Source organism: Cibotium barometz, chromosome 17 (assembly GCF_041138505.1).
Source record: "Cibotium barometz isolate CiBa-2024 chromosome 17, ASM4113850v1, whole genome shotgun sequence".
Classification (NCBI taxonomy): domain Eukaryota; kingdom Viridiplantae; phylum Streptophyta; class Polypodiopsida; order Cyatheales; family Cibotiaceae; genus Cibotium; species Cibotium barometz.
Window position 1 is genome coordinate 37,458,365 of NC_141062.1, and position 27,962 is coordinate 37,486,326.

The 27,962-nt window shown below is 45.7% G+C and overlaps 1 protein-coding gene across 3 annotated transcripts in view; it reads left to right on the forward strand.

Annotated features, from left to right (window-relative positions):
- LOC147629959 (putative isoprenylcysteine alpha-carbonyl methylesterase ICMEL2) overlaps positions 1 to 27,128 on the forward strand; it is a 59,401-nt gene extending 32,273 nt beyond the window's left edge. For 2 of the 3 annotated variants that reach the window (XM_086811507.1, XM_086811509.1), the window contains 6 exons: positions 24,222 to 24,296; positions 24,396 to 24,497; positions 24,570 to 24,734; positions 25,539 to 25,604; positions 26,436 to 26,579; positions 26,667 to 27,128. In XM_086811507.1, coding sequence (XP_086667633.1) covers positions 24,222 to 24,296; positions 24,396 to 24,497; positions 24,570 to 24,734; positions 25,539 to 25,604; positions 26,436 to 26,579; positions 26,667 to 26,895 — 781 coding nt within the window. In that variant the 3' untranslated portion in view covers positions 26,896 to 27,128. The remainder of the gene's footprint in view (positions 1 to 24,221; positions 24,297 to 24,395; positions 24,498 to 24,569; positions 24,735 to 25,538; positions 25,605 to 26,435; positions 26,580 to 26,666) is intronic. The other variant, XM_086811508.1, reaches the window with a different exon arrangement.
- Positions 27,129 to 27,962: the final 834 nt, after the last annotated feature.

Genomic DNA, 27,962 nt, shown 5'->3' on the forward strand with positions numbered 1-27,962 from the left:
TGTAGCCGAGCTTCATGCATAGAAGCTGTCCATCTTTCTCGGGAGTGGAGTCGGGTGTCTCGGCTATACCTATGACTCGAATGTTAAGGCGGCGGGCATGCCTCATCTTCTCCTCCTCAATGGTGTGAATGATTTGGTGTTCTTCCCTTTGAGTCTCCTCCCTCACTTCTTTACGGATGTTCTTCTTCACCACCTCAACCCATCCTGACTGCTTGGCTTCAAGTTTTCCCTCCATGTCCTTTGTGATCTCCTTGGAGATCTCTTCTTTGATGGCCGTGAGAGTGTTGTCATTGATCTCCCCTTCTTCCTTCTCGGTGTTCTTGATGGCTACCACTTTCAATGCACTCACCTCCTCCTTGAGTGCTATGTTCTCTTGTTCAAGGTCCGTGACCCGTGCTTCGAGGGCCATGATGTGCCGGTGTAGTTTGTTCTCCATCTCATTGAGGTTGGAATTGGATGTCTTCTTGTTCTCCTTGATTAGTGCCTTCATTGCTGTCTTGAGGGCCTCGAGCTTCTCTTGGAGACTCGGGGCCATTCCTCGAGATTACTATGCAGCCCTTCCCACAGGCAGGGAGGAGAGAGAGAGTTATGGTGCTGCCTTGGGGTCCTGAGGAAGGGTGGGTGGGCAAAGGCGTGCGGAGGGGCTAGCGGACAGGCAGACGGGCCAGCATAGCGGGAGAGAAGGCGGCGGCGAGCAGGGGCGCGAACAGCGGGCGGCGAACAGTAGCGAACAGAGGGACGCGGAGGGGCTAGCGGACAGGCAGACAGGCCAGCATAGCGGGAGAGAAGGCGGCGACGGTGAGCAGGGGCGGGAACAGCGGGCGATGAACAGTGGCGACAGTAGCGAACCGTTGCGGGCGGCGAGAGAGAGAGAGAGAGAGAGAGAGAGAGAGAGAGAGAGAGAGAGAGAGAGAGAGAGAGAGACCCAAAGTGTGTCGTGATCACTAATGCAAGTCAACCAATGCATGTGAGTCACATCCATATAATATACAAGTACAAAAGTTATATGGATAGAGTATCCTTTCACATTTGATATCCAAGGGAAAAAACCACATGGGAAAAAGTGCGGATCACTCTCTGTACAAGAGTAAGCCCAAACTTCTCTCGAGGTAAAGCCTTTGTGAACAGATCTGCAACATTATCATGTGTAGGGTAGTAAGATAAACTGATCTCCCTTGCATGTAACCTCTCTCTGACATAGTGATAATGAATCTCAATGTGCTTGGTACGTGCATGAAATACGGAAATGGTGGTGGGTGTCTCCTAACACTCACGAAGATCAGCCAATAATTTCGTGCCATAGCCATAGCACTCTGGCTATCAGTGAGAATGGCGGTGGGTGTTTGTTTTGACACTCACGAAGATCAGGCAATAATCTCCTCAACCAAGATAAACTGATCTCCCCTGCATGTAGCCTCTCTCTGACATAGTGATAATGAATCTCAATGTGCTTGGTACGTGCATGAAATACTGGATTTCGTGCCATGGCCATAGCATTCTGGCTATCAGTGAGAATGGTGGTGGGTGTCTGCTGACACTCACGAAGATCAGCCAATAGTCTCCTCAACCATACACAATCTAATGTAGCTGTGAAGACTGCCCTGTACTCAGCCTCACAAGTAGATGTGGCAACAGTGGGTTGCTTTTTACTCAACCAAGATATGCATGAACTGCCAAGAAAAAAACAATTCCCACTGGTGGATTGCCTGGTATCATAATCACCAACCCAATCTGAATCACTGTATGCATAAAGCTGCAAGTTGCTCCCCCTAGGATAGAACAAACCAAGATCCAGGGTACCCTTAAGATAACGAAAAATGCGTTAGACTGCTTGCCAATGCTTTGTGCCTGGGCTGTGCATGAATTTGCTCAACAAAGACACCCCAAAAGATATGTCTGGCCTCGTGTTACACAAGTAAATGAGGCATCCCACTGCCTAGCCGTAAATGCCGGCCTCAAAAGGTTATCCAATATCATGCATAGTAAGCCGTACACCTGGTTTTACCGGAGTAGAAATGGGCTTACATTCATTCATGTGAAACCTTTTTAGCAAACTTTTTATGTACTTAGTTTGCTGCATACAATGCCATCATCTATATGCATAAACTGTATGCCGAGATAGTAGTGTAAAGGTCCCAAATCTGACATATCAAATTCAGCTTTCAAATCAGCTTTGAAATCTGAAATTTGTGCTTTGCTAGTACCTGTGATGAGCATGTCATCTACATACAAAATGACTATAAGAATATCGGCACCAGTTTTCTTCACATACAATGTGCTTTCAGCTGGACTATTCACATAACCTTGGCTGGTTAGCTGAGCATGTATTTTATCATACCAAGCTCTTGGAGCTTGCTTTAACCCATACAATGCTTTGTGTAACCTGCATACTTTATGTTCCTCACCAGGAACTACAAAACCAATGGGCTGATTTACATATACTTCCTCCTGTAAATCCCCATTTAAGAATGCAGTTTTGATGTCCAATTGATGCACTTTCCATCCTTTATGTGCAGCCAATGCAATCACTGATTTTATTGTGGTCATTCTCGAAGTAGGAGCAAAAGTCTCCTCATAATCTAGTCCCTTTTTCTGGGAGTAGCCTTTAGCCACAAGTCTTGCTTTGTACCTCTCAATAGTACCATCAGACTTCCTTTTGACTTTGTACACCCACTTTGTTCCAATGACATGCTTGCCTTTAGGCAATTCCACAAGATCCCAAGTATTGTTCTTCATGATAGAAGAGATTTCAGCTTGCATAGCTTGCACCCAATGCTCATTCGCATGTGCTTCTTCATAAGAAGAAGGCTCTTCTGAATCAAAGAGGCCACCCATGGCTAATGCAGACTCCCCACGATGTATATTCAATGCATGGCTAGAACTAGTCCTTGTTCTACCTGAGAGTGGAGCTGCAAGTTTGCTTTCTTGCAAAGTTTTCAGCAACCATCTTGGCACTGACTTGGCTGTGTCTATGGCTGTTTGCTCTTCCCTGACAAGATCTTCCACTTCTTCCATAGAAGGGGGCTGAATGGCTGGCTGTTCCACATGTTCTACATGAGGATTTTCTTGTGTAGGGGCTGGCTGAAATCCCCACTAATTGCAATGGGTAATAGTCCATCAAACATGTCCTGTATGCCCGTGTCATTACTTTTATACAAGCTGTACATGGGCTGCTCTGAATTTTCAGCAAATACCACATCTCTACTGACAAAAATCCTTCGTGTTGTTGGATTATAAAGACGGTATCCTTTGCTCTCATTGCTGTAGCCCACAAAAATGCATTTCATTGCTTTGTCATCTAGCTTTGTTTGGAGTTGTTCTGGCACATGTGCATATGCCAAACACCTAAATGTACGCATATAATCCACTGTTGGCTTTCGGCTATACCAAGCCTCAAATGGTGTTATGGTTTTCAAAGCTTTTGTTAGACACCTATTCAACACATGAGTTGCACACATTATAGCTTCCATCCAAAAGTTGTGAGGCAACTTTTGTGCTTTCACCATGCATCTTGCCATCTCCATGAGAGATCTATTTTTCCTCTCAGCTACACCATTCTGTTGCGGTGTATAAGGCACAGTACATTGGTGTTTGATACCCTTTTGAAGCATATAATCCTTGAATGCATTTGACATGTATTCTCCACCTCTATCTGAGCGGAGTGTTTGGACTTTACATCCACACATATTTTCAGCCATTGCTACAAAGTGTCGAAAGCATGCAAATACCTCTGCTTTCGCTTTCAAAGGGTAAACCCAAGCAAACCTGGAGTAGTCATCAATGAATGTCACAAAGTAAAGATGCCCCCCTATGGATGGTGTCCGCATTGGACCACATACATCACTATGTATGAGCTGTAATTTACTTTCAGCGCTAACGGCTCGTCTTTGGGGAATGGTTTTCGTTGCATCTTTCCCAAAATACACCGCTCACATACATGTCTTGGTGGAGACTCAAGAGGCGGCATATTATCAACCATATGATGCTTCTGCAAAAGCATCAAACTCCGAAAATTTACATGCCCAAAATGAGCATGCCATAGCTCTGCATTATGCATAGAAGGAGTGTGGGCAGCCACTGTATTTGCATCATAAGTACGCTTGTCGTAGCTGTCCAGCTTATACAAGCCTTTGTATCGTGTTCCAGAAGTGACTATTTCATAACCCTTTGATGGGTCTTTTACCAAACACTTCCCATCTTCAAATTCAACCTTTAAACCTTGGTCGTTTATGGCTGAGACGGAGAGCAGATTTTTCTTTATCCCTGGAACATACAATACATTTTTCATACATATATTGGCACCATTGGCTGCAATAAGTATGACATTGCCAATTCCCTTTACTGGATATGTGGTATGATCTGCACATGATACAGTGCGGCCATTTGAAGCATAAACCAAGTGCTGAAATACATCTCTGCATGAAGTGATGTGGCTCAAAGCACCACTATCAAAATACCATGATGCATTTTGTCTGTCAGATGCAATGCAAGACATATCAGTGTTTGAAGCACTTGGTGTGTCACTAGTGCATGTGACCAAAAAAGTGTACTCTTCTTGGATTACATTAGCTGATTGCTGTGCTTTGTCATCAGAAGAGTCTGCTACTGCATTGCCTGCTTCTTTCCTTTTCTCTTTTGCAATCCGCTTCCTACATTCACTGATGTAGTGTCCAGGCTTATGGGAGTAGTGAAATTTGCCCTTCTTTTTGGGCTTGTTTGCATCCCCTTTGTCAGACTTTTCACCACCAGAAAAGAGGGTTGTCCATGACCAGACAACCTTGCTAGATTGTTGTCACCCATGCCTAAAGCTCTTTGCTTTACCCTTATCCTTGGCTGTAAATGCCTTGTCTTCGCCACGGTTGCTCGATAAGTTTGCTCTTGTTTGCTCTTCCTACAAGAGTAAACCCACGAGCTCTTCAAAAGTGACGGGATCACCACCTCCTCTCATTGAGAGGTTGAGAGAGGTGTGAAAGCCCAAGTAGGAAGGCGGTAAAGAATGAAGAGTGTTGGTGACCATCTGTCTGTCTGGGATAACCTCATCAATGTTGAGCAATTGTTCCTGTAAATCTTTCACTTTGGTGAGATGATCTGCCATGGAGTCACCCTCATCCATAGAAAGAAGATCCAATTGCCTCTTCAAGTAGGCAACTCTTGCCTCGTTGTGTACTTGATACATTGCTTCCAATGTGTCCCATGCAAGCTTCGATGTCTTGCAAGAACGAATGTGCGGAATAGTAGTCCTTTTCATTGAAAGGGCTATCAATGACATGGCCTGTGCATCTCTAGACTCCCATCTCTTCTGCTCTTGTGTGGGAGCAGGTTCTACATCAGGAGCTCTTTGAGCACCTCCCCTCTGAGGCGTGGCTGGCTGTATGGTAAGTGGGCATGTGTCATCACCACACAGGATGCCCCAAAGCCCTTTGGCTACCAGTAAATTACGGATCATGAAACTCCAGAGGGAGTAGTTAGATCCATCCAGCTTGTCCTCCTGGGTGAGCACACCAAATACATATGTAGCATTCTGTGCCATGTCAACAAAATATACTTGCAAGGAAACCAAGCACCAATGTGCACTGCCAGGCAACCAAATGTCCTGTGCAAATGTATGCCTGCAAACCAAAGCAAGTGTAAACCTACACCAAATTGTCCAATTACACACAATGTGTATACATACGCGACAAATCACAGCTGTAATGCCCAATTACATGCTCCAATCTGAAAATCCCCAATTTTTATGCACTCCAATCGCTTCAATGTGCATCTAATTGGCCAATTTTCACAAAGCCCCGAATTTCTGCAAATGAAAGAGGTTCAATTTGCTGATCTTGACCTTAATTTTGAAAACCCCCAAATTGCAGTTTTCAATTTTGCCTTAAATTGAGAAATCCCCCAAATTGCACCTGCAATTTTCCTTTGAATCTGACCTGCACAGAAGTGTCTGCAAAAATTGAATATTTCAATGCATATTTTCACTCACATTGAAAGTGCCTGCAGGCGAGTGCAGCACGGATGGCAGGGACATCTCTTGCAGGCGTTAGGCCAGGTGCAAGTGTCGGGGCAGGCAAGCGCATGTAGGTCGAGGTGTGGTACCACCGGTGGGCTGAGTGGCAGGGGGTTGCCGGAGGTGCAGAGTCGACGAGCGAGCAGCAGCTGCCAGGAGAAGCCGAAGGTGAAGATGGCGTCTGTGGTCTGGACGGCAAGGCAACCGCCTGGGCTTCAGCACCGACGATGGCTGTGGCGCGGAGAGCGGTCAGGCCAGGAGGCGGGCGCTGGGCGCGAACAGCGTACGGATGCAGTATGAGCAAGGTGAGCACGGCGCTGGAGTCGGAAGCCGTAGGCGAGTCGGAACGGGCGGGAACCGTTACCTGGGCACGCGCTGGAGTCGCTGGCGGGTGCGTGGCAAGAGCGAACGGACGGCCGAAATGAAATGTCGAAGGTGGCGGGAACGGGACGTCGAAGGCGGGTGCAACGGAGTGGAGAGGGCGGGCGGAACGGAGAGCTGTCGGATGAACGGAGCTATCGCCGCCGGAACGGAGCGGGTGCGGGGCTATGGGCACTATCGCCGCCGGCTGGGCGGTGGTGGTGGGCTGCCCACTAGTGCCGCCCGTTTTTGGTGGCTGACGGAGGCAGAGGCGGCAGAACCGCCGGCCGGAATCGATGGACGGAACCTGCGTCGACGGAACTGTCGGACGGATGGCGACGGAAATTCGCAGAGCGACGGAAATTTGCAGGTTTTCTTCCAGCAGGCAGAATTTCAAGGCCAGCTCCCAGCTCTGATACCAATTGTTGGGTGTTGGACTCACACACTCACACACACAAACCTGCACAAGAAGCTCACACAGAAATGAGAGAGAGAGAGAGAGAGAGCCAAAAGTGTGGTATCCACAAAATGCAAGTCAACCCTTGCATGTGTGCCACATCCATATAATATAGAAGTACAAAATATTATATGTTCAGAGTGTCCTTTCACACTTGATGTCCAAGGGGAAAAACCACATGGGAAAAAGTGCCCTTGGTTAAGCCCTGTTCACACATAGCACTACCATAAGTGAGCATATGCCTACAAATAGTGGGTTGCATTTTGCTCAAACCAAGATATGCATGAACTACCAAGAAGAAAACAATTCCAATTGGTGGATTGCTTGGTATCATAATCACCAACCCAATCTGAATCACTGTATGTATAAAGTTGCAAGCTGCTCCCCTGGGATAGAACAAACCAAGATCCAGGGTACCTTGAATATAACGGAAAATGCGTTTGACTACTTGCCAATGCTTTGTGCTTGGGTTGTGCATGAATTTGCTCAACAAAGACACCCCAAAAGATATGTCAGGCCTCGTGTTACACAAGTAAATGAGGCATCCCACTGCCTGTAAATGCCGGCCTCAAAAGGCTCACCAATATCGTGCATAGTAAGCCGTACACTTGGTTCTACTGGAGTAGAAATCGGCTTACATTCTTCCATGTGAAACCTTTTTAGCAAACTTTTTATGTACTTAGTTTGCTGCGTAACAATGCCATCATCTCTATGCATAAACTGTATGCCAAGGTAGTAGTGTAAAGTCCCCAAATTTGACATATCAAATTCAGCTTTCAAATTAGCCTTGAAATCTGAAATTTGTTCTTTGCTAGTCCTTGTTAAGAGCATGTCATCTACATACAAGATGATTGAGAATATTGGCACCAGTTTTCTTCACTTACAATGTGCTTTCAGTTGGACTATTCACATAACCCTGGCTGGTTAGATGAGCATGTATTTTATCTTACCACGCTCTTGGATCTTGCTTTAACCCATACACTGCTTTGTGTAACCTGCATACTTGATGTTCCTCACTAGGAACTACAAAACCAATGGGCTGATTTACATATACTTCCTCCAATAAATCCCCATTTAAGAATGTAGTTTTGATGTCCAACTGATACACTTTCTATCCTTTATGTGCAACCAATGCAATCACTGATCGGATTGTAGTCATTCTCGAAGTAGGAGCAAAAGTCTCCTCATAATCTATTCCCTTTTTCTGAGAATAGCCTTTAGCCACAAGTCTTGCTTTGTACTTGTCAATGATACCATCAAACTTCTTTTTGACTTTGTACACCCACTTTGTTCCAATGACATTCTTGCCTTTCGGCAAGTCCACAAGATCCCAAGTATTGTTCTTTATTATACAAGAGATTTCATCCTTCATGGCTTGCACCCAGTGCTCATTCTCTTGTACTTCTTCATAAGAAGAAGGCTCTTCTGAATCAAAGAGACCACCCATGGCTAATGCAGACTCCCCATGGTGCATATTCAATGCATGGTTGGAACTAGCCCTTGTTCTACTTGTTAGTGGAGCTGTAAGTTTGCTATCTTGCAAAGTTTTCAGCAACCTTCTTGGCACCGACTTGGCTGTGTCTATGGCTGTTTGCTCTTCCCTGATAAGATCTTCAACTTCTTCCATAGAAGGGGGCTGAATTGCTGGCTGTTCCACGTGTTCTACACAAGGATTTTCTTGTGTAGGGGCTGGCTGATCTGAATCCCCCTAATTGCAATGGGTAATAGCCCATCAAACCTGTCTTGTATGCTTGTTTCATGACTTTTATACAAGATGTATATGGGCTGAACTGAATTTTCAGCAAATACCACATCTCTACTAACAAAAATCCGGCGTGTCGCTAGATTATAAAGACGGTACCCTTTGCTCTCATTGCTGTAGCCCACAAAAATGGATTTTATTGCTTTATCATCTAGCTTTGTTCTAAGTTGTTCTGGCACATGTGCATATGTCAAACACCCAAATGTATGCATACCGTCATCATCAAACAAGGGCTCTCTAGGCATTGGGGTATCATCATGAGGGGGCAATGGAATATCATCATGAAGGCGGGGATTGGAGCTCGAGGATCCCCGCCTCACATATGTGCGAAGGCCACCCTCTGCCGATGTCGAAGGCGGAGGCCTATGAACTCCAACTGCTCGGTCCCACCCATGCTGACTCCTGGTGCTGCGAGTATCTGCTGCCACAAGCTCACTATAGAGCTCCATGAAGATTGCCTCCTCCTCCTCATCAGGTTGTTGATTTGACACTTGCAAAGTTTTCACTCGTCAACGTGAAAGTGTCAACATTGACCTACACATTAAGGCACAAAAGTTAGAGTCTGTACACAAAACTTAAAAGTTATGAGTCATGACAAGTTAGAGTCTAGACTTGTCACTTACCTGCTTGGGACTACCCATACTAAGAATGCCCTGCATCATGCGCAAGTTAGTGCGGCAGTAGACCAACCGCTCCAACTGTCGTGTGCTCAGTTGATTGCATATCCTCGTGTGTATGTGAGAATAGGAACTCCAATTCCTCTCACATGCACCCGTAGAACAATGCTGGGCTAGGACCCTCAAGGCTATGGGTTGGAGATGCTCTAGTCCATACCCAAAATTGTCCCACCAAAAAAGGAGCTTCACAAGTGACTCCCTCCTCCAGCAAGTGGGAGACGAAAAGGAGTTTTGTCCTCTCTGATCAACATAGCAGCCCAACTCCTCTAGAAAGGCATTGTGCTCATCAACTGGCACAGCTCGAAGCATATATGCATCCCAATCTTGTCGAAGCTCCCTATCGGTGCAAACTACTGGAGACTTGTAGGCTGGATGTACCAATGCTGCAAACCCGTGGATTGGTTTGTGCATCCACCTCCATCTCTTCTGTGCAATCTCCATGATTTGTGCTCGCTCGTCAAATGTAATGTATGTGCAAGCCTCCAACTACACAAGGGCAGCTCTAAAGAAGTGGACAAGAAGGCCCATGGTGGACCCCTCGCAATCTGTCATCCGTAAGAGCCTATAGAATGGAGTCATAGCAATGACAATTGCTCGGACTCTAGTCCAAAATCTCTCCTCTAGGCAAAAGCGTTGCATGGCTTTGGCCTCTTCAGTGACGTGCTCATCCCATTCGTTCCACATGGTGGAAACAACTGTCTGGCCTCACATTGTATAGACGCTCCAAAACCAGCCACATGTAGGCAAAGCGGGTGGCCGATGGCTTCTTCAAGTCAAGCCTGCTATGCTCACGAAACATAGCAAGCACCTTCACCTTTAGCATGAAGAAGTTGACAATAGATGTAGCTTGTTGCACAATCCTCTTCACTCACCCGAGCTTCGCCACATCCTCCATGAGTAAGTCAACGCAATGACTCGCACATGGAGTCCACACAATGGTGGGGAATTCCGCCTCAAGCAAGCGGCCCATGCGTCGACAATTTGATGCATTGTCGGTGATGACTTGCACCACGTTTTGAGCCCCAACCTACATGGTAGATAAATCAAATGAGTTGAGGGCTTTGCACAAATGACAAAATCAGCCACGCTTAAAATAATGCTTACCTCTATGATCGCTTGCCTAATATGGCGGTAGATGAAACTCTCGGTAGTCTTTCTCCCCCTTCTCCCGGTGTCAACCGCACGCAAGAAGAATGTGCCAAGCGGGCAAGACACAAGGATGTTGATAATGCCACGCTTCCTTTGATCACTCCATCCATCTGTGAGAATAGAACATCCATACTTCGTCCATGCGGCTCGAATCGGGTCAAGGGCTCGATCAATTCTCTCCTTCTCTTCATCAATCTTCCTTGTGCGCATAGCCATGTAAGAGACCCCCGTCCACCCCTCACATGGGCCCACATTCGCAATCGCCGTCACCATCTTCTTCCATTGCTCCTTTTGGAGTACATTGAAGGCAAGATTGCATTCAATAATGGTGCGGGCAATCTCCATCTCCGCAAGGCGTTGCCGCTCCTTAAGGAATGCAACCGAACCTCTCACACTACCCGTGACTTGGTGGAGAGAGGGTTGCACCCCTTCACGCTCCACCACCCTTTGCCTTTTGCCCGATGCGAAGGCGGACCGTGAATCCGTGGAAGTGGCAGTGGAGGATACACCAATGAAAGAGCCGGTGGCCGCTTCATCATGTGCCGATGGTGGTGCTAGTGGTGGTGCCGGTGCGTGTGTTGATGATGCTCCTCTACTTGAATTTGAGCCGCCGCTCATCTTCCACGAAATGTCATCGGCAATGCTTTGCGGAATCTCCTTTCATGGGGCAACTTGTCCCCCAATCTTTGAAAGGTGCTGGAGAAGCCTTGTTGCACCACTAGTGTATGACTTGCCGCAACATCGGCATGTCCAATGATGGGAGTTGGACTTCTTGGTGTCCTTCTCCACATTGAGGCAATGCAAATCAAAAGCCTCATGCTAAAGCGTGGAGTAGAGGAGAGAGCGTAGAGAAGATGAAGTATGGGAAGAGCTTGGAGGAAGAGAACTTGGAGTAGAGGCTCGAGTGGGATGGAAGGAGCTTGGAGGAGGGTGGAGGAAGGTGGAGGAGAGGCTTGGTCCTTGAGGCTTTTATAGAAGGACTCAAGAGAGATGCCCATTTTGAAAGGAAAACAGCCAAAAAAACGGGCAGAAAAATGGCTATTTCCAACGGGCAGAAATAGGGCAAAATCGTACCCGACCGTACGGATACGTACGGTACCGTACAGAACGAATCGTGCGTACGATCTGATCCGTATGACGTACGAAACTAAGCATGAGGAGGACCACACGCCAGGGTACCTCGAGAGGGTCGGGGAGAGTAGCAGATAGCTTACAGCTCTCACAGGACAGGGTTATATACATAGCCCTATGTTACTTTCCTCCATTAGGATCCTCCTATGTCATTACAGAGGACATGCCACAGGAGGAGGAGACAAGAGCCTCGCCATACACTTGTCTGTCAGAGGAGATTATGCATTATTCTACACTAGGGGAAGTATTTCTTACGGGCGACTTCAATGCCCACACACAGAGCAGACAGTGTGAGGTGCATGACTATGATGACATGGAGATCCTCCACCCTGTGGATCCAAAGGAGATAGGGGCTAGTCGGGCATCAGAGGACACTGGACCAGACAGAGGACATTATGGGGACCACTTACTAGAGTTGGGAGCCAGGCATCGTCTCGTTATTTATAACGGAATGCTACAGTGGCTGGGATTAGGAGGGCTGACATGCTTCCCACATGGGGGTCATACCCGGACCGGAGAGGCACGGTGGTAGACTACATTATGGGGTCTTTGGAGGCATCACAACTTGTCACCTCATTCTCCATTCCACCATTCCAGTATGAGAGGGATGCACCACATATCCGTCTCTCTCATAGTGAGAGGAACAGAGTATTGAGACAGGACCTATGGCAGCTCTATACACGAGAGACATGGATATCGCCTACAGAGGCTCTTCCACCGAAGATGCTATACTACTACAGAGATCACTTCATGAGTATCATTGATGATGGATTTATAGAGAGGCCTAGATACATGGAGGGCTTTTTACCACACGGCTCCCGAGTGGCTATTGGTCAGCTTAGAGTTTCATCACATCGATTGGAGATCGAGACTGGCAGAGCAGCACGGATCCTTCGAGAGGAGAGGGTATGCAGATTGTGCAGAGAGGAGGTGGAGAGTGAGTGTATGCAGATGCAGAGCATATACAGCCATCAGAGAGAGAGATCCCATTTTATTCAGAGAGCCACATTCCCTACGCCAGACTTTTGAGGCAGCAGACCAGAGCATACTAGGGAGATTCATTCTAGACATACAGCGTCACAGAGAGACATACAGCGTCACAGAGAGACATCATTACAGGCTCAGACAGCTCCAGAGGGGGGACGACAGACACAAATTACTATATTTTTTCAGAGATCCATCCCACTCCCAGCCCCTACAGGGCAGGGAATTACTCTCTAGAGAGCAGAGACACTGAGAGCCTGCAGGAGACAGAGGACACTTGGCTTTCGGACACCACGCCTATACCAGAGAGAGAGATGACAGAGATCAGAGCTCAGTTTCATAGAGAGGGTGCGGAGCGACTGGCTTGCTTCAGAGCAGACCCATGAATGTTCTTCAGGGAGCTGTGGACACCCCCTTCATTGATGTATACCATTTTATACCCCCAGTATGGTACAGGATGGAGCTAGCTAGGTTGCATATCATGATTGTATACTCCATGCATACAGCTTTACAGTCTCCTAGTAGTAGAGCTCCATCCCCTCCCCCACTCATTGTACTTATTGCACACCCAGACTCAGCTTTTTAGTTTAGTACTTTTTCATTTTGTTGGGATGACAGAGGATACCCCATACAGGTACACCGATTTGTCTCATAGGCCGAGTTCGGTCTTTTGGAAGACGTTAATAAAATCTCTCTCTCTCTCTCTCTCTCTCTCTCTCTCTCTCTCTCTCTCTCTCTCATTTCTGTGTGAGCTTCTCCATCCTGCACCTAACCCTAATGTGCAGGTTTGTGTGTGTGTGAGTCCAACACCAACAATTGGTATCAGAGCTGGGGGCTGCCCGTGGAGTTCTATCCCTAAAATCTGCAGCAAACTGTGAGTTTCCGTCCAAAACTACGAAATTCCGTCGCTTGCACAGTTTTGTTCGCCTGCAAAATTCTGTCCATCGCCTACGAATTTCCGTCGACTGGGTCCGGCTGATGCTTCCGTCCACCAGTTCTGGCCGACTGGGTCCGTCGCTGCTGCTTCCGGCTGCCAATAGCCGGCGGCACTAGTGGGGAGAGCACCACCGCCGCTCAGCCCGCGAGCGGCACCTCCTGCTCCAGCCGGCGGCGATAGTGCAGCCAGGACCGCCGTCGTCCATCGCTGTGCCAGTTCCGGCCACCGCCGCCCAGAGCCCGTCGGGGATGCACGTGCCCAGAACACGACTGCCGCTCGTTTCCGCCTCTAGTGCCATGTGCTTCTCGCCTGCAATTCGTCCACCTACCCCTCCACGTGCAGATACTTGTACTCCAAGAAACTTACATGTTCAAAATAAATAAACGTATAAAAGGGGGGAAAAGCTTTGTAGGCACTCCGCTCCAGATTCAACAAGCTCTGGGGGATTGCCAGGGAAAATTTGAAAATTGCAGGTGGTTCAGGGTTCAGGCAATTTGGGGGATTTCTCAATTTGAGGCCAAATTGAAAAATTGGACATGTTGCTTTGCTTGCAATTTGGGGGTTTTCCAAATTGAGGTCAAAATCAGCAAATTGAGCCTCTTTCAGTTGCAAAAATCTGGGGCTTTTGTGAAAATTGGCCAATTAACTGCACATTGAAGCGATTGGAGTTCATAAAAATTGGGGCTTTTCAGATTGGAGCATGTAATTGGGCATTACAGCTGTGATTTGTCGCATATGTATACACATTGTGTGTAATTGGACAATTTGGTGCAGGTTTACACTTGCTTCAGTTTGCAGGCAAACATTTGCACATGACATTTGGTTGCCTGGCAGTGCACATTGGTGCTTGGTTTGCTTGCGGGTATATTTTGTTGACATGGCTCAAAATGCTACAGATGTATTTGGTGTGCTCACCACCCAGGAGGACAAGTTGGATGGATCTAACTACTCCCTCTGGAGTTTCATGATTCGTAATTTGCTGGTAGCCAAAGGGCTTTGGGGCATCGTGTGTGGTGATGACACACGCCCACTTACCATATAGCCAGCCACGCCTCTAAGGGGAGGTGCTCAAAGTGCTCTTGAAGTAGAACCTGCTCCCACACAAGAGCAAAAGAGATGGGACTCTAGGGATGCACAGGCCATGTCATTGATAGCCCTTTCAGTGAAAAGGACTATTATTCCGCACATTCGTTCTTGCAAGACATCGAAGCTTGCATGGGACACATTGGAAGCAATGTATCAGGTACGCAACGAGCCAAGAGTTGCCTACTTGAAGAGGCAATTGGATCTTCTTTCCATGGATGAGGGTGATTCCATGGCAGATCATCTCACACCAAAGTGTAAGATTTGCAGGAACAATTGCTCAACATTGATGAGGTTATCCCAGACAAATAGCTGGTCACCAACACTCTTCATTCTTTACCACCCTCCTACTTGGGCTTTCACACCTCTCTCAACCTCTCTATGAGAGGAGGTGGTGATCCCGTCACTTTTGAAGAGCTAGTGGGTTTACTCCTGCAGGAAGAGCAAACAAGAGCAAACTTAGTGAGCAACCGTGGTGGAGACAAGGCATTTACAGCCAAGGATAAGGGTAAAGCAAAGAGCTTTAAGCATGGGGGACAACAGTCTAGCAAGGCTGGTCATGGACAGCCCTCTTCTGGTGGTGAAAAGTCTGACAAAGGGGATGCAAACAAGCCCAAAAAGAAGGGCAAATGTCACTATTTCCATAACCCTGAACACTACATCAGTGAATGTAGGAAGGGGATTGCAAAAGAGAAAAGGAAAGAAGCAGGCAATGTAGTAGCAAACTCTTCTGATGACAAAGCACAGCAATCAGCTAATGTAATTCAGGAAGAGTACACTTTTTTGGTCACATGCACTAGTGACGCACCAAGTGCTTCAGACAATGATATGTCTTGCATTGCATCTGACAGACAGGATGTATCATGGTATTTTGATAGTGGTGCTTCGAGCCACATCACTTCATGCAAAGATGTATTTCAGCACTTGGTTTATGCTTCAAATGGCCGCACTGTATCGTGTGCAGATCATACCACATATCCAGTAAAGGGAATTGGCAATGTCATACTTATTGCTGCCAATGGTGCCAATATATGTATGAAAAATATATTGTATGTTCAGGCATAAAGAAAAATCTGCTCTCCGTCTAAGGTTTAAAGGTTGAATTTGAAGATGGGAAGTGTTTGGTAAAAGACCCATCAAAGGGTTATGAAATAGTCACTTCTGGAACACGATACAAAGGCTTGCATAAGCTGGACAGCTATGACAAGCGTACTTATGATGCAAATACAGTGGTTGCCCACACTCCTGCTATGCATGATGCATAGCTATGGCATGCTCGTTTTTGGCATGCAAATTTTCGGAGTTTGATGCTTTTGCAGAAGCATCATATGGTTGATAATATGCCGCCTCTTGAGTCTCCACCAAGACATGTATGTGAGGGGTGTATTTTGGGAAAGATGCAACGAAAACCATTCCCCAAAGATGGAGCGGTTAGAGTTGAAAGTAAATTACAGCTCATACCTAGTGATGTATGTGGTCCAATGCGGACACCATCCATAGGGGGGCATCTTTACTTCGTCACATTCATTGATGACTACTCCAGGTTTTCTTGGGTTTACCCTTTGAAAGCGAAAGCAGAGGTGTTTGCTGCTTTCGACACTTTGTAGCAATGGCTGAAAATATGTGTGGATGTAAAGTCCAAACACTCCGCTCAGATAGAGGTGGAGAATACATGTCAAATGCATTCAAGGATTATATGCTTCAAAAGGGCATCAAACACCAATGTACTGTGTCTTATACACCGCAGCAGAATGGTGTAGCTGAGAGGAAAAATAGATCTCTCATGGAGATGGCAAGATGCATGGTGAAAGCACAAAAGTTGCCTCACAATTTTTGGATGGAAGCTATAATGTGTGCAACTCATGTGTTGAACAGGTGTCCAACAAAAGCTTTGAAAACCATAACACCATTTGAGGCTTGGTATAGCCGAAAGCCAACAGTGGATTATATGCATACATTTGGGTGTTTGGCATATGCACATGTGCCAGAACAACTCCAAACAAAGCTAGATGACAAAGCAATGAAATGCATTTTTGTGGGCTACAGCAATGAGAGCAAAGGATACCGTCTTTATAATCCAACAACACGAAGGATTTTTGTCAGTAAAGATGTGGTATTTGCTGAAAATTTAGAACAGCCCATGTACAGCTTGTATAAAAGTAATGATACGGGCATACAGGACATGTTTAATGGACTATTACCCATTGCAATTAGTGGGGATTCAGATCAGCCAGCTCCTACACAAGAAAATCCTCATGTAGAACATGTGGAACAGCCAGCCATTCAGCCCCCTTCTATGGAAGAAGTGGAAGATCTTGTCAGGGAAGAGCAAACAGCCATAGACACAGCCAAGTCGGTGCCAAGATGGTTGCTGAAAACTTTGCAAGAAAGCAAACTTGCAGCTCCACTCTCAGGTAGAACAAGGGCTAGTTCTAGCCATGCATTGAATATACATCGTGGGGAGTCTGCATTAGCCATGGGTGGCCTCTTTGATTTAGAAGAGCCTTCTTCTTATGAAGAAGCACATGCGAATGAGCATTGGGTGCAAGCTATGCAAGCTGAAATCTCTTCTATCATGAAGAACAATACTTGGGATCTTGTGGAATTGCCTAAAGGCAAGCATGTCATTGGAACAAAGTGGGTGTACAAAGTGAAAAGGAAGTCTGATGGTACTATTGATAGGTACAAAGCAAGACTTGTGGCTAAAGGCTACTCCCAGAAAAAGGGAATAGATTAGGAGGAGACTTTTGCTCCTACTTCGAGAATGACCACAATAAGATCAGTGATTGCATTGGCTGCACATAAAGGATAGAAAGTGCATCAATTGGACATCAAAACTGCATTCTTAAATGGGGATTTACAGGAGGAAGTATATGTAAATCAGCCCATTGGTTTTGTAGTTCCTGGTGAGGAACATAAAGTATGCAGGTTACACAAAGCATTGTATGGGTTAAAGCAAGCTCCAAGAGCTTGGTATGATAAAATACATGCTCATCTAACCAGCCAAGGTTATGTGAATAGTCCAGCTGAAAGCACATTGTATGTGAAGAAAACCGGTGCCGATATTCTCATAGTCATCTTGTATGTAGATGACATGCTCATTACAGGTACTAGCAAAGCACAAATTTCAGATTTCAAAGCTGATTTGAAAGCTGAATTTGATATGTCAGATTTGGGGCCTTTACATTACTATCTTGGCATACAGATTATGCATACAGATGATGGCATTGTTATGCAGCAAACTAAGTACATAAAAAGTTTGCTAAAAAGGTTTCACATGGATGAATGTAAGCCCATTTCTACTCCGGTAGAACTAGGTGTACGGCTTACTATGCATGATATTGGAGAGCCTTTTGAGGCCGGCATTTACAGCCAGGCAGTGGGATGTCTCATTTACTTGTGTAACACGAGGCCAGACATATCGTTTGGGGTGTCTTTGTTGAGCAAATTCATGCATAGCCCAGGCACAAAGCATTGGCAAGCAGTCAAACGCATATTTCGTTATCTTCAAGGTACCCTGGATCTTGGTTTGTTCTATCCCAGGGGGGGCAGCTTGCAGCTTTATGCAACAGTGATTTAGATCGGGCTGGTGATTATGATACCAGGCAATCCACCAATGGGAATTGTTTTTTTCTTGGCAGTTCATGCATATCTTGGTTGAGTAAAAAGCAACCCACTGTTGCTACATCTACTTGTGAGGCTGAGTAGAGGGCAGTCTTCACAGCTACAGTAGATTGTGTATGGTTGAGAAGATTATTGGCTGATCTTCGTGAGTGTCAGCAGACACCCACCACCATTCTCACTGATAGCCAGAGTGCTATGGCTGTGGCACGAAATCCAGTATTTCATGCACGTACCAAGCACATTGAGATTCATTATCACTATGTCAGAGAGAGGTTACATGCATGGGAGATCAGTTTATCTTACTGCCCTACACAGGATAATGTTGCAGATCTATTCACAAATGCTTTACCTCGAGAAAAGATTAAAGCTTTCCGCAAAGCTTTGGGCTTACTCTCATACAGAGAGTGATCTACTACCTTGTACAGGTCACACTTCCACTACAGGGGGGATTTGTAGGCATATGCTCACTTATGGTACTGCAATGTGTGAACAAGGCTTAACCAAGGACACTTTTCCCATGTGGTTTTTCCCCTTGGATATCAAATATGAAAGGACACTCTACATATAATATTTTGTACTTCTATATTATATGGATGTGACACACATGCAAGGGTTGACTTGCATTTTGTGGCTACCACACTTTTGGCTCTCTCTCTCTCTCTCATTTTTGGCTCTCTCTCTCTCTCATTTCTGTGTGAGCTTCTGCATCCTGCACCTAACCCTAATGTGCAGGTTTGTGTGTGTGTGAGTCCCAACACCAATAATGACTAGCCTTACTAGACTGGTGTCCCCCCATGCTTAAAGCTCTTTGCTTTATCCTTATCCTTGGCTGTAAATGCTTTGTCTCCACCACGATTGCCCGATAGGTTTGCTCTTGTTTTTGCTCTTCCTGCAAGAGTAAACCTACTAGCTCTTCAAAAGTGATGGGATCGGCACCTCCTCTCATAGAGAGGTTGAGAGAGGTGTGAAAGCCCAAATAGGAGGGTGGTAAAGAATTAAGAGTGTTGGTGACCAGCTGTCTGTCTGGGATAACCTCATTAATGTTGAGCAATTGTTCTTGCAAATCTTTCACTTTGGTGAGATGATCTGACATGGAGTCACACTCATCCAGAGAAAGAAGATCCAATTGCCTCTTCAAGTAGGCAACTCTTGCCTCGTTGCATACCTAACACATTGCTTCCAATGTGTCCTATGTATGGAATAATAGACCTTTTCACTGAAAGGGCTATCAAGGACATGGCTTGTGCATCCCTGGAGTCCCATCTCTTCTGCTCTTGCGTGGGAGCAAGTTCTACTTCAGGAGCTCTTTGAGCACCTCCCCTTTGAGGAGTGTATCAGTTGAAGAAAGCCTTGTACGATGTGAAGCAGGCTCCGCGGGCTTGGTACCCAACGGATTGATGAGTCCTTTCAGAAGCTTGGCCTACACCGTTCTCATGCAGATTCGAATCTTTATATCCTTCTTGAGAGGGGTTTAGTTGTCACTGTGGTCTATGTTGATGACCCAATTTTTACAGGCTCTTATTCTGTGAGGATTAGTTCAGCCATGGATGCTTTGGAGCAAGAGTTTGAGATGACAGATCTTGGCCTTTTGCATTACTTTCTTGGCTTTGAGATTTTGCAGGTTGGATTGCCGTCGAGATGTCACCGTGTGGATCTCATCCTCGGAACCCTATAAATGGCTAACTCAAACATGGATGCTAGATACCAAGGACAGGATGAATCATTTTAAGTTCAATGAACGGATCCAAATTTTGGCGCACACAGAGAGAATGCCCGTTTGTGAGTTTGTCAAATGCTTCAGAAGTTGCAACATTTTATTTTCTCAGTAGAAGTACAGAAACAAGTGATTCTTGACGGGTTTCAGATGACTGGGTGTAGACCAATATCTTCCACAATATACAGATATCCAAACTAAAACCGTCATATGAACAAAGGAAATATGACACAAAAACCAGCTGCATACTTTAGTTTCAACCGGGATTATCTCATCCTGTGCTTTTGCCTCACATCGATGCAAGCCTTCGTCATCGACTGTGCTTCAGCTCCGACATCATCTTTGCTTCTGCACCGGTCTTCTACTCAGAGTCTCCTCACATCAGAGGACCTCTTGTACATGTTTTCACTCACCATCATATACAGGGTTGTTTCCGTATGAGAAGCTTTCTCTTCTTGATGCTTCTCTAGGGATTGATTTGGGACAGTATCGGATTCTCGTCAGTTTTTGGTACTCCCGATTGGACATTTGTTTCACAATCAGCTTACTGAGTTCTTTGATATCCAAGCCCCGTCAACAGTGTGATATCAGGGTGCTTTGGTACTTGAGTGGTACTTTGGATTTTGGCATCTTTTATGGCTAGGGGTGCACTCTTCTTGGATGGGCTGATTCAGATTGGGCTGGAGAGCCGGATACTCGGCGTTCGACCACTGGTTGTGTTTTCTCACTTGGGTCGGGAGCCATTTCATGGAGCAGTAAAAAGCAACCTATTGTGGTGCTTTCCTCTACAAAGGCAAGAGTATCAAGCAGCTTGCTATGCTGCATGTGAGGCAATATGGTTGCGGAGATTATTGGGAGAACTTGGCTTTCCTCCTACCGGATCTACTCTTTGTTGGTGTGACAATCAGAGTTGCATCGCCATCGCCAAGAACCCTATGTTTCATGCTCTGTATGAAACGCATTGAGATTTAGTATCACTATGTTTGTGAACGGGTTCTTGCCAGAGATTTGCGTTTTGGAGTATTGTCCTTCAACAGAGAATGCAGGAGATTTGTTCACCAAGCCGGTGTCTCGGGTTTCCTTGGCTCCTCATCTTCGGCTTCTTGGAGTTTGTTCAACATCCGGTGCTGAGAGGGGGTGTTAGCATTTCATCCTTGTATGCTGCCCATATTTTTTCCGTTTTTATGTCCTTGGATTGTGGGCTGGCCATCCTATTTTTTCCTCATTTTCCCCCTATTTTTGTGGTATTTTTCCGAGGTTGGGTCTTCATGTCCAGTCGGCCAGCCCCTTACCTATATGTATATGGGCTGGCCTCTCCCATTCCATATGTTCATTAGTTGAGTTGTGTGGTTCATGTGTTGACACACTTGCTTCCTTTTGTATCCTTCACTTACGAGACTACTAGGTCTATTGACTAGGTTAGCTTTTTCTTTCGGTTACTGCTTTTTGTTGTCTCAGAGGTGGTGGCAGATAGTGCCAATATTGTAGAGGGGTAGGTACCACGTGGTATGCACATGTGAAATCACGAGGTGTGTGTGAGTTATACCACATGAAGGGATTGTAATGCCTACGGGATTTTTGTATAAAAGGGGATTTTCCCAATGTTGAAGGCAATCAATGGAATTCAATCTCATTTGTTCATCTTGTTCATGGTCATTTAGTTTAGCTACAGGTTAGCTAAATTCTGGTGAAGGGGTCGAGCTTCCATCGTGCCCCCTCCCCAGATCTCAAGCCATAGCTTAGTCATTTTTTGTTGTGCGCTTGTGCTGTGCTGCTCCAGGTTTCTAGTTTAGGATTCGATAACGTTCGTTGCTCCATATAGCTTCTGTTTTCTTACGCTGGCGCCTTTCGTCACCGGCTTCTGCAGGTGGCATGGTATTGGTGCTATCCTTGTACAGGTGTTGGCGTGGCTTGTGCTTCTTCTGCTGCTTCTAAATTTGGTCCTGGTCGCCTCCGACTTGCCTTCCCTCACCTACAGAACCCCATCTTCTCCTCGCCTCCCTTTCCCCTCTTCTCTCTCATTGCCTTCCTTGCCCCCTTCGCTGTCATAGCCCCCTTTTTCCTTCTCTCATTGCCCCCTATCATCCGCCACCTACTGCTCGTCATCTTCATGCTCGGGTTGCCACACCGCTGCTTCACACCCTGCATTCCTGGCCAGCTTGCTGTGTCCTTGTCATTCACACCAAACCGGCCGTTGCAGGGCCTGTAGTTTGACATTTTGGCCACCCGATTCCACTCCTCTCCTTTTCACACCAACTTGCCACCCCACCAATCGGGCTCTCGTTTGCTTATCACCTACGTCCGCTACCTACATATAGGGCCCAAACTGCCACATATATCGCCAACCCCTCTCACCTATCGCCTGCGCTTATACACTACCAGAAGATGGCTTGATAACATGATTACTCAAGCATGACTCCACCTTCTCTTGCTTACGCGGTTGCTGATGGCTATTTTTTGTTTCGTGGATTGTGGTGGTTCATGATTGTACACATGTATGGGAGTTATGTGCTAGTATTCATGTTTGTTCACGGGGACGGTGAACTCTTAATACCTGGGGCACCTGTAGAGGGGTAGGTTCCCCGTGGTATGCACATGTGAAATCACGAGGTGTGTGTAAGCTATCCCACATGAAGGGATTGTAATGCCTACTGGCTTTTTGTATAAAAGGGCATTGTCCCAACTTGCGAACAGCAGCACGAGTGAAAATTTATCAACAAGGATTATGAATAGTGCTAGTATATTGGAATATTCTAACAATATTGACCGTTGAAGGCAATCAGTGGAATTCAATCTCATTTCTTCATCTTGTTCATGGGCATTTAGTTTAGCTATAGATATACAGCCAGGCTAGGGTCACTTGTCATCATTCAGTATTAGAAAACGTATGCCCAAGCATGGAGCAGCCTGGTTTCAGCCCTATATAGCTTTGGAGCAACAAAGTACAGTTAGTAGTATGATTGGTAGTTTAACACATCATTTGGGAGTCCAGATTTGAGCAATCACTGTAAACAATCATTCATGCAGTTAATACATCGAGTAGATTGGGTGAATTTTCTCGTCTTCTCTTTCTGTATATTCAATCCTGCGTTAATTAGTGTCAATTGCAGCACATAATCAGCATGCTTCTGCTTAGTGTGTTACATTGAGCTTGTTTCAAGGAGTTCTTTAAAAGCTCTCTCCTCGACTGAAGACCTTGCACTAAATGTCTGTAGGGAAGTATCGTGCTTTGGATCTCAGAATCGACAATGTCAAGTCCTCTGATTTGACCATAGAAAGTTGTGGACTAGCCTCTGGATCTTACCAATGCAAGGCTGTGAGATTGTCCAACAAGAGGACACGGCGTGGCCAGAAGCACTGAGTAACCTCCACCATGAACCTGGCCAAGGACAAATGCAATGTGCTCCATTAAAGAAGCTTCTTGCGACCTCCAAATGGGCCCTTGTGTCATCATCAAACTTTGAGTCCAACAATACTTGTGTTATCCTCGCAAAAGGTAACATGTTGCCAAGGATGCTCTGATCTATGACTAGGTCACTACAGTTGAGGGCTGGAGGCAATGAGGGAGGGACTTTCACTAAGATTTTACAGGCCATGCCAAGGGTAAGGGTCACAAGTGGCAGATGTCTTTACGATCACCTCCGTCATTCGGAATAAGTGAGTAAATCCCTCCAATAAGCTCTTTGGCATCTACATGATCTTGTTGAGGCTGTTGGCAGGGCACTTTTTAACTAGCCCCAGTACTCTGGAAAGTACCAAGGGCCGTTTTCTCCAGGCACTTCCTTCAGCCAGGGGACGGGGGTTCAATTGTTGGAGTATGTTGCCACACCTGCTACCTAGCCCTGTCCTTGGCTACATAGTTTGGAATTGCAGTGAAGGATCATGTAGAAGTTTGAGGCAAGCTCCCACAATTATGGGGCTCAGACTTAGGCAGCACATGCCCTCTGAATCTTGAATGCAATGAACACCATCCTGCCTGTGTTTTAGGCATGCAGTGGCAAAAATATTTGGTGACTTGATTCACTGATTGAGTTGAGAATGAAGTTTGTGCATGATAATGAAATGAAGGCTGTTATTAGTGGCACCTCCACCCATTGACACTTTTGAAGAGTGCACTTGCAAGTGCTGTAGGGAGGCAAGGCCCAGGTATAAAAGGGATCGACTTCACCTTTGTCTGCAGTGTGCATAAGTTGTCAGTACATAAAATGGCGCTGCTCAGGATGGAAATTGGACAGATGGATCAATGAAGCAACACTATTTGGAAGGATGTTTATATGATGCAGCTTTCTCAAGATCTAGAAGGAAACTGCTTAAGTCTTGTGATGCATGTGTGTTATGCTAGGTATAAAGCATGGGGCTCTATTTTAGCGCTCCAACTGGTGAAGGAGGATGTGATTGTTGCATGCATAGATTACAGGTGAGCTATGTTCAGAAAGTTGCAAGCCATTAATTGACAATGATGGACATGTCTGTTATTGTTGGTCTTAGCATTAAGGATGCCTGTTGTTTCTGGCAGAAATTTTCCTCAAGGGACCATCAGTGACATGGTGGAGGATGTCTCACAAGGGATCTCCTTTATCTGTAACAATATCGATAACTATGGCGGTGACCTTGATAGGTAAGTAGGGTTGCATACTTTCAATCTCGTGGATAGTCCTTGATTCTGAATTTTACATGGCGTCTCTATCAGGTTATATTTGGTTGGACAATCTGCTGGAGCACATTTGGGAGCATGTGCATTGGTGGAGCAAGCAAAGAAACAAAGTGAAAGAGAGGATGGAGAAGTGTCAACTCAACAGATGTCGCTGCTGTGGAAGGCTTCTCAGTTCAAAGCCTTTGTTGGCATTTCAGGCGGGTGAGTATGAGTGGAGTTGATTTTGAGCTAGAAGAACTAGTGATGCAGCTTGTTTATTTGAATAGATGCAGTCTTGTTGTGAAAGTAGCTTTTGCCTATGAGCTTAATCATGCCCAATAAGGCTGTCCCTTGGATTAGCCCGCTATAAGGAGTTTTTTGTGCTTAGAGGTGGTTATCCACTTTTTCTGCAGAATAGTCTTGGAGGTTCTGCTGCAAAGTGAATGCAGATAGATGTTTCTGGTTCTGTTGCAAAATTGATGCAGTTGTAGATATTTTCAGTTGATCAGGTGGGCTTCTTCTTGAGGAGGAGTCCTTGTTATGAGACCAAAAACCGTAGTGATTGGTGTGAATTGTCCAAGAAAGGCGCAGAACAAGGGTACAGCAAATGTGAACAACGGATGGCTGTAAATTGACGGGTGCAAATAAGGTCCGCAAGATGGCTGCTGCTGGTTAGTGTGAAGGCAGGAGGGTGGAAGGTGAAGGCAGGCAGGAGCAATATGAGCTGCAGGGTGCTTGGTCCAATGCATGGGTGGGCGGGGTGAAAATGAGATTGGTGTCTGGCCAGGATGACTGCTACTGGTTAGTGCAGCAGGCATAAGGGTGGGAGGTGACGGCAGTAGGAGCGGTATGAGCTGCAGCATGCTTGGCACTATGGATGACGTGGGTTGTGCAGGAAGCTGGGGCGAGGGGCTTAAGGTGGTAGTAAGAACTTGCTTTCTGTGTGAAGGCGTCTAGGTGTGCTCTCATACGATCTTAACTATCTTTAGATTTGCTCTAATGTTCTTGCGAACTCTTTCCTTGCAGATATAATTTATACAAACTTGTGGATCACTTCCATAACAAGGGCTTGTACCGCACCTTATTTTTCAGGTAAACCAGTCGTGATGGGCCTTGTTTGGATGCGCTCTCTCTCTCTCTCTCTCTCTCTCTCTCTTTCCCCCCCCCCCCCCCCCCCCTCCCCCCCTCCCCCCCCCCCCCAATCCCTGCACTTCATTGCCGTCATCTGGATCATATATCGTCCACTAGCTTGGTTATGGTGTTAAAACTATTCCTCCCCTCTCTCTCTCTCTCTCTCACTCTACTCTCTCTTTCTCACACACACACGGGCTATACTAGCTGGTTAGTAGGTTTTCTTTCCTTTTCTTCTGTTTGTTCATTTTCTCAACCCGATGGACTCAGTTCTTAACTGATGTTATGGGCATGTAAACGAATGCATGTGCTTGTATGGGCCCGTAGGCCCTCCCGTGTATGTTAAAATCACCCCAATCACCAGAAGACACAAATCCGAACCCCCCCCAAGGTTCCACCGTAGTACTCATTTATTGTATCATCATTGATCTTATGGTTTGTTTTGGCCCCCTGTGAAGACCTCTCTCTCTCTCTCTCTCTCTCTCTCTCTCTCTCGGCACAACTACAACTCCCACCACCTAACTTCCACTTACATTATTTTTTGTTTTTCATAGGGGATGCGTTGTGCATCTCCCACCGCAGTACTCGCACTTGTTGATGGTCTCATGGCTGTTTGGGTCTATCGAAAACATCAATAAACTAGTGGGCACTGGGGAGGGTGGACAATGAGTTGTGGGATAATAGACTTGTTCAGACGTCATATACAGTAGATATGGGTTCTTTTGCTGATACAGCCAGCCCTTGCATTTACATTCTTTTTAAGTGTTTTGACTTTCTAATTGATTGCTTCAGCATCATGGAAGGTGAGGGATCTCTCCTCCGCTACTCTCCAGAGCTTCGCTTGCAGAGCTTGTGTGTAGAAAAGGCGGGTTCTCTGCTACCACCTATCTATTTGTTTCATGGGACAGATGATCATTCGATACCATGCGATGCTAGGTATATAAATGCATGTCAAATGTGTAGTGTTTTGTAAGTATCTTACAGCAAGGTAGAGAAGCCTGATTTTGCTGTTCTTTCTCACAGCACATCATTTGCAGAGGCCCTCACGTCTGCTGGAGTGCAAGCAACAACCAGACTTTATGAAGGCAAATCACACACAGACCTGTTTCTGCAGGATCCTATGCGAGGTGGCTACAATGCACTTCTGGAAGACATTCTTGTGGTTCTGAATTTGGGGCCTTCCACACGCCTGCAGAGAAGAATGGTCCCGGAAGTTCTTCTACAATTTGCTCACAAAATCAGTCCCTTTTGATATAGAGATGTAGCGTACCAATTTTTTATAAAAATGAAGGCATGCTGAACCAAACCCATCCACTTGTCATGTCATGCTTCATTGAGTACATGTGCTCGCATACTTGAGACGTGAAGATTTAACTATTTACCGAGCAATGCCCCATTGGCCAAGGATACTTCCTTGTTTGCTAGCAAGGAGCTGTTAATGAAGTTCTTGAGATATTAATTGCAAGGTCGTTAGGATTCAACTTACATGAAATGAGGATTCATGGTAGTTTAGGTCAATGTAATATCCATTACACACTTTGTTTAGTCCTGTGTAATATCCTATAAAGACTAGCGCTCCTACACATACCAGCATTCAAGTGAGCATAATCATCAGCACTCCTTGTACATGTTTTATCACATTTGAATATTTTCCAACATCCTGATGGGTCTCAAGACCTTGATTTGAAAAGTCATTTTCAAATGACTCCCCATGACCATGAGAACAGGAATGGTCATCTTTTCCCCATTTGGAATAATATAAGGGTTTCCTACAGTGAGGAGTGATGGAAGAGCTAGGTGAGAAGTGATGGAAGGGGTTTTGCAATGCAATGGTCATGGGAAATCTTTTCTCGAGGGGAAAAAGATTTCCCATGACCATTGCACTGCATAATCCCTTCCATCACTCCTCACCGTAGAAACCCTTCTATTACCATTGCACTGCATAATCCCTTCCACCTTTTCTTGAGGGGAAAAAGATTTCCCATGACCATTGCACCGCATAATCCCTTTCATCACTCCTCACCGTAGAAACCCTTCTATTACCCCACTTGCACTATGAAACCGCTGTGACATAGTCTCTAAATTTCTGTAGAACCTCTTCCACTCCCCTAGTTCATTATGCATCATTTGCTACTCTGCATCCCCCTTTGACATTCTTTGAACCCTTTCCAAATTGAATTCTTAAAGGTAGGGAGGATAATAAACCAAATTATGATGGAATGTAGAGATAATTATCATTTAATATAAAGAGGGTTAACAAGATAATATGCTTGAAATATCAATGATCTATTTATTGAAATCTCTCATAAGGAGTGCCCA